This window comes from Montipora foliosa, chromosome 6 (assembly GCF_036669935.1).
Source record: "Montipora foliosa isolate CH-2021 chromosome 6, ASM3666993v2, whole genome shotgun sequence".
Classification (NCBI taxonomy): domain Eukaryota; kingdom Metazoa; phylum Cnidaria; class Anthozoa; order Scleractinia; family Acroporidae; genus Montipora; species Montipora foliosa.
The window spans coordinates 14,918,696-14,928,695 of record NC_090874.1 but is presented as its reverse complement, the minus strand read 5'-3'; the positions used below and the strand labels follow the sequence as shown (position 1 = coordinate 14,928,695).

At 39.5% G+C, this 10,000-nt stretch overlaps 1 protein-coding gene and 1 long non-coding RNA gene across 3 annotated transcripts in view; both read left to right on the top strand.

Annotated features, from left to right (window-relative positions):
- The window catches only part of LOC138008730 (uncharacterized), a 16,012-nt gene extending 8,200 nt beyond the window's left edge, over nt 1-7,812 (top strand). The window contains exon 3 of the long non-coding RNA XR_011124267.1: nt 6,517-7,812. This is a non-coding gene — a long non-coding RNA (uncharacterized lncRNA). The remainder of the gene's footprint in view (nt 1-6,516) is intronic.
- Nucleotides 7,813-8,025: 213 nt separating this feature from the next.
- LOC138006797 (erythroid differentiation-related factor 1-like) overlaps nt 8,026-10,000 on the top strand; it is a 35,055-nt gene continuing 33,080 nt past the window's right edge. Inside the window, exon 1 of one of the 2 annotated variants that reach the window (XR_011123937.1) lies at nt 8,026-8,203. Coding sequence is in view for 1 of the 2 variants with exons in the window: in XM_068853363.1 (XP_068709464.1) it covers nt 8,114-8,203 (90 nt within the window). In the remaining variant the exon portion in view is untranslated. The remainder of the gene's footprint in view (nt 8,204-10,000) is intronic. The other variant, XM_068853363.1, reaches the window with a different exon arrangement.

The following is a 10,000-nucleotide window of genomic DNA, read 5'->3' as shown; positions in this document are numbered from 1 at the left end:
TTTCGAAGCTTTTCAGAAACAGGCTACAGGCCCAGGTTGCTCGAGGCATGGTCAGCGCTAACCAGTATTAAATACCATGGAAAACCGTAAAAACTATACGTTTTAACCAAGGGTTAGTGCTAACAAGGCTTTAAGCAACCGGACCCAGATGTTTATTAGGTGATGAAACAATGACTGTTTTGGTCATTGGTCGGAAAAGTGGAATAACAAAGAGATTTAACCTCGCGTTTGCGGCAAACGTCAAATGTCAGGATGAAATAAGCGTTTTTGAAAAAAATAAAGTTTTCATTATAGCTCACTGCCTGACTGTTACAATCAGTGGCAAAAGTACTTAAAACTCTTACGCCAGGATGGGCCTGAAAACCTCTCGGACGTCATCAACTAAGTATAATGGTCAAAATTCCACTAAAAGCTTCAAAATAGAATTCCCCGCCCCCCCCGCCCCCACCCGTTAATACTGAAATAGACTAGGAAATGTCTGTTTACTATTGTTGTGCATTGGGGGAGGGGAAAATTATTCAAACTAAGTAAGAAAACCCACTTAAAAGGACGAGTGTCCCAAGGCGTTTGCCACTGCTTGTGGCTACAGTTATAAGAGAAACGGCTTAAAAGAAATTACTAGTTAGAGCAAGGAAACTTTCCTGCGTCAGTATCGTGACAAGCAGCAGCCAATCAGTAGCCATTTCATGTAAATGCGGCTAATTCTGTCTCTAAAAAGTGAATATCACAAGACAAATAGCTTTGTACGCTTTGCGCAAGTGTTTTGAATTCTTATGCTACATAATTTGCAAATACGGTTTATGTAAGAAACCCAGATAAATGAAAGGCAAGGCTAACCTCTAAAAGTCTCTTTTCCAGCTCTTCTCGGGCCTTCAACAGCAACAACCCTTTATTAGCGTCAAGAAACTCGTCATCTGCATGATGCTTATTTGTGGTCAGCTAAGAAGCAAAGCAATTCCGGGTGCCGTTATTATCAAATGGAATATACATTCTCCTGAAAATAGGGCCCAGATTTTCCCTCCTAAATTTTTAAAGGTTCGTCAATATAATAAGCCCGATACGACAAAACGGAAAATTTAGGAATTTGGAAGTGGGATATTTTGTCCGATAGAAAGGTTCGATGAGATTTGGCGGGGGGAGGGGGGTGGGGTGAGGGAAGAGAGTTACTTCAAGTTGTGTTTTCGGTGCACAAGCTAAAGACTTTTAACAAATTCTTCTGTCGTCATCGTCATCGTCATCGTCATCGTCATCATTATCATTATTACCCGATCACTACTCTTAGAGCGGTTTTCAATTGAGTGTCGAAATTAGCTAGCGAATTGCATTAGCTTTGCATTACTTCAATCAGTGATTGGTTCAAAATTCTCGCGCCATTTTGTCAACCAATCAGAAATGTTTTTTCTAGGCTCGATTTCCGCAACTCTCTCGATTCCAGTCTTCTTCGGAGATGAGCGCAGGCTCCTTTCCCGAAACAGCGGCTGGTAATCGAGCCTAATGTTTTTCAAGCCATTTTCATGAGAGACCCTGTAGCTTTCCAGAAGCGGTCTGGGATTGGAGAACGCCGAAAGCAATAGATTATACGACAGAAACAATGCACCCAGCCCTGATAACGAAGGATGCTACAGGTCGAAGAAGTACGGGATAAGTCATTTTCATGAGGGTCGCATGACCAATTATATTTTAAATTCTTAGTTCTTTAACACAATAATATACGAAATCTCCTCCTTCAAAATGGGTTCCCTCAAGGAATAATCACATTTAACATTAACGATGTTCTAAAGAAGCATATAATTTCAGATAGAGCAAGCTCACGCTAGGGGTGCCCAGAAGGTGTACGCGTAGAGATGAAGTGAATCTATTAGTCTCTCTCCTCGGGGATTTTCAGGACTAATTTACAACGTTTTATGGGGTACTTAGCCAGACTGCTTGTTGCGCAGTTTACAATTGATTTTAGAAAGTGAAAGATGCCCCCGTCCAGATAAGGTCATACTATTAAATTTCCAACAAGGGCTATGAGACGGGACCTCCGGTTTACAGTCCTCATCCAAGAAGACTTGGAAGTCGAACAATTTGCAGATGTAATTACAAAGGAAGCACTTTCTCCTACAGTAAGTTATTTTAAGACCCAGAGTGTTGGTCCTGCCGGAGTCGAACTCACGACTTCCCACATGACAGCCCGATGTCCGATACTTATAAAACAAAACCAAGAGCTTTTGTTTGCAGATGACGCGCGCCTCATCGATTTGTTCCTACCTTTATTATCCTTTCTTCAAGTTCCTTTCTCGCCAGTGCAAATAAGACCTCTTGGTTCTCAGAAGCGACTGCTGATCCGTCATGGCGTAGCGACGTCGAAGCGTGATCCGGAACTTCCTTTTCTGCCTGCTGAATATCGATGTTCGTCTCTTCGACACATTTCTCTATCTCAGTGTGTCGACTGACTTGAGAGTCAGTTGCTTGGTTATGCTGATCGCTTTCCAACCTTGCTCTGTTATCCATGTCCAGCTTCCTCTCTACCGGAGGTTCCGAGGAGGGTGGATATGGTTCATTTTGAGCTGCGGTTATCATGCTCTGATTTGCTGATTGAAAGCTATTACCATGGGCTGGTCTTTTCTCTCCATAGCTGCCGCTGTTTTCGCTGCTAGACGTTTCTTTGGTGCTAGACACTCCTTGTAGCTGTATTTCTATAATGTTCTTTTCGCCCGCTGGCCTTTCCAGTGGGACGGCATTGAAAAGACGGTTAATAACTTGTACCTCAGCTTTTAATTCACATCTTACGTCCGACTGGGTATCTGGTCCAGGATTTTTCTCAGCAATCTCGTCAATTGAGGGGTCATTAGACTGAGGCTTGGAATCTAATCCAGGTTTTCTCAATTTGATGGGAGGAGGCGATGCAAATCTACCCAAGCACCTAATGTCTAGTTCAGAAATTACCTGGGTGGTTTCTACTGGTTGGAAGTGTCCTATACCTTCAAGATTGAGCGCAGGTCCATTTTTCTCTTCAGCAGAATCGCAAACGGCCTGCCCTGAAATTATATTCCCAAAAACATCGTAATGTGCTGCAATCTCGGCAACAAAAGGAAAGCGGAAGCCAGCTTTGGTATCAAGTTTAGGACTCTTCACTTCGGATACAGAAGGCAATAGAAATTCATCCAAGCAACTTGCGTCTGGTTCAAGACCCGTCTGTGTCTTTTTTACAAGGGGTGAATGATCGATGCTTTCAAGTTTTGGTTGAACTGCCTCTGATCCAATTTCCAACTTTGCTGAATCAGAAACTGATTTATCCGCAGTGATGAAGCCACAAAATTGTCCTGTATTCTCTTCTTCAACTGAATCATTTTTAGCTGCAGATACGGATTTTTGTTCAGTGTCCATCTTTGTAAGATTAGCGTCTGGTTCACATTCAGAAACAGATATGTAACCCGGGTAGGTTTGATCTTTTGCCAGTGAATTAACCGGTGTGATATTAACCACAGATTTCTCGACATCAGTTTCGTTCTTAAAGATGTCTACTTCCGACTTGCCCTCAATGGTATACAAAAAGTGTGGCTCACGTTCCTTGTCACCAAAAACGGAAGGACACGCTCTTTTGAACACATAATTGCAATCTTCGAACGTATGCTTTGCTGTCACGCTACTGGTCGACTTGATAATATCTACAGGCTGAAAAACTGAAACAGTGTCTTTCTCTAGAGACCATGGAATTGGATTGCCTTCAGTTGTAGATTCCCCAGCTGGTTCGGTTGTCTTCTGTTGCAGGTCAGAAGCCATGTCATGTCCAGATGCTAAGGGAAAATCTCGATTAGATTGCTTCCCGTAAAAGTCAGTAGCTGAGTCACATTCAAATGGTGATGCAGAATCAGATTCGGTTTTTAATTCTTTGGGCCCAACTTGTGATTCACACCACGCAAAACACACCTTAACACCCACAACTTGTTCAGTCTGCGCCACGTCGCAATCGGCTGCATAACTTGATTCAAAATTTGGGCCAGTCTTAGACGCTTTTAAGCCCCTAGACGAATCAAATTTAACTTTAAATACAGAATCTGGATCAGCTGTCTCCTCTTCGAGACAAGCGGCTGATTGGCATTCAGGATCGGAACTGCAATCCGGATCACTATAATTCTTTTTAGAGCCAGTTAAAACTTTGCACACATTAATAGAGCTATTGGACAGTCTCGATGAATTCGCTTTGAAGCCAGCTTTAGAACTGTCTCCAGTTATAAGTTTGGCCTCTTGTTCAATTTCCGTTTGTTTCATATCAGCGTCAAGTTCAGTTCCAGATTCCATTTTATCTTCACTGATGTCTTCAGTTGATACGCATACGTTCAAAGACCCAGGAATTATTTTGTCACATTCAGCTGTAAATGCGGAATCTAGTTTAGTAGTCTTTTCGCAGAGATAAATTGGTACTCGATATTCAAAAAAAGGACTACCATCGCCCACAGCATGATTTTCTTTAGGACCAGTACGCTCTTCGTATTCATTCCCATATCGGTGGGATCGAATGGATGAATTCTCCGCGAGGCCAGCTTCTGGATCGTCTCCAATTGTATTCTGCTCAGTTTTCACATGTTCTATATCAGCAGCTAAATCAGCTTTTGATTCCTTTTGTTTTCTTCTGAAGTCTTCTGCTGATCTACATACAGCTAATGACCCAGAGATTATTTTTTCGCATTGCGCCATGAAAGTGGAACCTGGTTTAGTCCTTTTCTGGCTGCAACAAGCTGGTAACTTATCATTAAAAACAGGACTGTAATTTGACACAGCAGGATTTTCTTTGGGGACAGAAATCTTCATTTTGTCTTTAGTCGCAGATCTGGTGGATGGTTTGGCTTTACTATCTTCAAGACCAGCGTCTCTTGCCTCAGATTTCGCATCTGGCTCATTTTCCACTTCTTCGATATTAACAGATGATTTAATTTTACATTCCATTTGCTCTCTACTTAAATCCTCAGCTGACACGCAAACATTAGAGGATACAGAGAATATTTTGCTCTCTTGGAGGCTAGAAGCTGTATTGCATTCAGTTTTGGACGCAAAATCTGGTTCCTGACTTGTTTCTTCAATAACTGATGCTGCTTCGCCCTCAGATACGATTCCAAACTCTGGCTCAGTTTGCTTCTCTTTATTTTCAGCAGTTGACGAGCGAAACTGCGTCTCTTTTGTGGCACCATCATAAGGCCTGACTTCCAAAATGTCACCTTTTGGCACATCTAAAACCTCGACACTTTGTATCGATCCTCGCACGAGAGTTGCCTCTCCTTCTGATAGACTTTCGTTAACCCGTTTTGTTGTCAACGATTCTGTGCTTAACACAGGGTGCACCTTATTAGATTTGTTTTTGAATTTAGAAAGTAACGAACCGCACATCTTATGAAATAATTTTGTTTCTCACTCTATTTGTCAAAACACGTATTGAATTAAGGCATTCATTTGGAAATTCAATTAACCACGTAGCCTTATTGTGACTTCATGATTGAGTTTAATTAATTGACGTAATTTGAGTATTAATTACCACTAGCTTTACGTTGCAAAACGTTTCGTCACTGACAATGTTTAAACTCATTCCAAGAGTTTCTTCGGCCAAATATTGAAGGGAGACATTGATGACTAGGATTTCTTCTTGTTTGATCTGAATTCATCGAATGAGTCGATGAAGGTAAATTAACAGTATTATTATACATTGTAGTCACCATCTGTCTTTTCATTGGCTAATACAGTTAATTCTGAGAAACAGCGCAACCTACAGATTAGTGAATAATCTGTAGGTTGCGCGCGCAATGCATGATTTCCAAGAGCAATGTGTTTGAAAATAAACTGTGATCGCTGCGATAATGCGTTTGTCGTCATTTTCTTCAAAACATCGTGTAATAAAACAATTATTATTATTATTATTATTATTATTATTATTACTTACCTCGACCTTGATTATTCCGGATATCACAAAAACCTCATCCAATAATTGTTTATTATTGATTCTTAAGTTGTGTATGTAACATTATTTCTTTGGAAGTGAGTTGGTAGATAGTTAGTAGTTGGTCCACGAAATAATACTTTTTATACTAAATTGTTCTTTCAGCACTGTATTCCTTATTATACAAATTATATTTTCCATTGGATCACCAACTGAATTAGTTCCCTGAACTATTTAGGTGTCCCAATCTTTCGCACAATTGTTGTATTTTAGTTATCTCTGATTACGTTGTTTTCAGATCATGAAATTGTCTTAATATTAATTCTCTGTAAATAATATTTGTGTGAGTTAAAATAAAAATTGACTCGGCTTGACTTGACTTGACTTGTCCATCGCGAGAATGACTTGTGAGCTGACGTTTCGAGTGTTAGCCCTTCGTCAGAGCGAAGCGAGGGAGCGAACGCTTTTACGAAGTGCGAACGCTCGAAAATTCAGCACACAAGCCTTTCTTGTGGTGGTTTTTTTTTTCTGTTTCACATGTACCGACGCAGCACCAAAGTTTCTTCTGAAACTAACCCCATCTTTCTTCTTGTTTGTTCCAGAAACTATTAATTGTTTGCTCCACTAATCCACTGAGAAAATCCTGCAAGTTGCGTAGGAATGGCACCCCAAGTGTTTTTCTTTGTGTATCGTTTATAGTACACTGTCCTTTGTACTACCCGAAAAAATATGAATTCAGTGAACATTAAGTTTGGCGATTAAATCAATTAAGACCGGCTATTTCAACGTGGCATGGAACTTGGGCTATGGCGCATAATTGATTGCAACGATCGAGATGGGGGATAAGCCATGAGGCCTCAACAAGAAAAGGACAACTATTTCCCCTACTTTGAGTGATCGTGTTTTCAGATCTATAAAATATAAATTTTTAGAATGTTATTTCCAGATTATATTAATAAATTAATTAATGCACTTGTTACCTAATCGAAAATAGAAGACATTTCATATTGATTGACTAAGTTATCAATATTTGGCGAGAGGAGTCGTTCTAAATATAGTTTTTTTGAGAAAACGATAACAAACAGAAGAATGTGAGTTCTAAGCCGCAAGTCATGAGCTCCTGCATAGTTTATCATTGGCCATGGCAACAATTGGCTGGAATTGTTTTTAAGGCCACATTTCAGCGTTACACGCACGGAAGATCTCTTCTAAATACGCCCTTTTCATACTGTGTCACGTGATCTTGTCAATCATAAAAAAATGGTCGTAGTACAAAAGAGATACCAGAAATAGAAAGAGCGTGATGAAATTAGTGAGAATGTCAATTTTGAGGCCACTGAAGTTTAAGTGCGTCATTTTAGAGTGGTTTGAAAGTTTGTAAAATTTAAGAAAATTGTGTGCTGGATGGCAAAGCTTGCCATCCAGCAACTGTTTTCCATATAAATCTTCGTAAATGTTTTAAGGATTACAATCACTGTTAAATCTCTCACATAAATGTCAGTGGCCTCAATATTGACATGCTAATTTCATCACGCTCTTTCCATTTCTGGAATATATTTTTTACCACGACCATTTTTTTTATGATTGACAAGCTTACGTGACACGGTCATGCAAAGGGCTTATTGGTTTCCGCTCGAGAGATTTTTTAAACTTTGTTGAGAGTTTTATCTTAGCTTGCTAATCACCACCCTGCAAGCAGAGCCTTTTCTTACGGTAAAAGAGGCTCTGCTCGCAGGGTGGCAAATCACTTTCCAGCAATAAAAAATGGGGGTACCTGAGTTCGTTTTTGAGACATAAGCGTTTAAAGACAAAAGAAAGGGCGTTTTTACATGACTCTTTTGTTTCTGTGGTAGCCTATTACGTCACATTGATGAGTGCATCTTATTAAATGTTTCATTTCGTACCATAAAATTGCTATTACGTGAACAGTGTTGTAGAGTTAATTCTTCTGATAAGACATTCTCTCCAAATTGTTCAAAGCGGTTTCGTGAAAAAACCCGTTTGGGGCCATCCTTAACTTTTTCCTTGCTATTTTGGGAACAGCCAATGCGCATTAAATTGTTACAACTCCAGGGCCCCATCGGCTTTTAGTGACTTCGTTTCCAGCTCTCGAGATAAAATTCCAACATGGCGGAAGATTGCAGGGTTAGTTTTCATTTTCCTTCAAGGATAGAGGCCAGTAAATGGTAAGCTAAATCAATGAACATGGAAAAGGATCATCAGGATAGTAGTGCGACTGTCGAAAAAAGTGATTCTGCTGACAAGCAGGGTTCGTTAGATTGCAATTCGGTGAGTTCCATTTCGAATTTAACAGCCGTCGGCTGGACAGAGTATTTGTTTTCTTAAAGCTTACGCCGAGAGTCATTTTCGTTTTGCTTAGTTAGTATAAGGCTAGGAGAGTTAATCGAGGTAAGATTCAAAGAAGTTTATTTACGACATTTAAAAATCAATTATTTTGAATAATCTTGACCTTAGTATAATTTTGAACTATACAATTGCAGTACGCAAGCAAGGGATACACGTACTGTACAATGCATCTTCTTGGTCACGATCATCATTATATTATCAATCATGCTTACCAATTTCCACGTATTATTCATTATGTTATGATTACTAATTAATTGATTCACCTTGTGTTGATGATCTAAGTTTATTTGTTGCTATTTTTGCTCCCACTTGGTTGAAACCATTTTGTCCCTAAATTTCGTTTTCTCCTTGTGGGCGATTGTCACAGTGGAACTATACAAAGGCTTTGCGTAGGTTCTTTCATTTTATTGGAATTTAATTTGATTCATCCTTTGTGTTCATGTTACATTCTACATATGCATTACATGATTTATGGTTGATGCATGCAGGGAGTTTTGCAATGTTTAGGGGAAATGTAACTCTATCTTCTTGAGTGCTATCCAAACTTTTCAAATACGTCATAAGCCTATAGGGATGTCTTAAATGATCTCAGTGTCCTCATCAATTGTGTTTAATGTTGCCTGTCAAAACAATGACTTCCTTTGGTGAGTATAGTTGGGTAATTTAAATATCAAAAGAAGAGTCAATTCTTTTAAACAATAATCAGTGGCTTGGGTTTGAGTCAAAAGTCACCAGTCAATGTCATAAAACGTGATGCCGTCAGTAGAGGATCCACAGGATGCAGAACCGAAATATTGTTATGATGGTGCACACTCGCACATACTGAATTTGTATGAGTACACTGTATATTAAGCCTTTTGCCTTGAATCCATTGACTCCTGCCCATTAGGACACCTCTAAGTAAATGCCTGCCGTGTTTCAATGCAATCACATGGCAATGGAGCTTGAATCTCCCATAGTTCTTAGAGTGCGCCAGTGGTTTTCAGTTTCAAGTCAAGGTTTAAGTTGCGGCATTTTCAAAATGGTGTCTTTGATCTCCATTGGTTGCATGTTTGTGATTATAATAATTGTCTCTTGCATTTTCCTATCTGACAATGTTTATCTGTAAAGCTGCAGATGAGTAAATGCTCAGCTGTGGCAAATTAATTGCTATTTCCCTCACAGTACTATCAGACAGTGACAATAGAAACCAGAAAAGTAAGTCAGGTGATGCTTATGATTAGTTCACTTTCTATTTTTTGCTGTGTTGTCACTGTATTTTCCTGGGGCCCAGGCTTTAAATTTTGCTAAAACTGGTCAATTGGCAAACTTATTGGTACTCTTGGACAAAAAGACAACCGCTAATTTTGAACACTGATTAACTCTCACTCCTAGAAGGCAATGGGTCAACCCACTGATTCCTACGAGCAGAACTTGATAACGCTCTAACGCCAGATGATTTTACTTGTTAATGGGGGCAGTCCAGCCCGGTTCAGGTGTCAATATAGGTTAACATCCACTCATCCCCGCTTAAAGTGATACTCTGATCAAAAGATCAAATCTTTTTTTTTTTTGGATTTTAAAACAGTTCTATGTTAACTAAACACTACATGTAAGTAACCCAAGTTTTAAGCCTTAAGTAATTAATTTCAAAAACACACTTGTTTATTTTAAGTGGAATTTTCCTATTTAATGGTCGATCATTACTAACTTTAAAATCTTGAGAGAGCTGGATTGAGA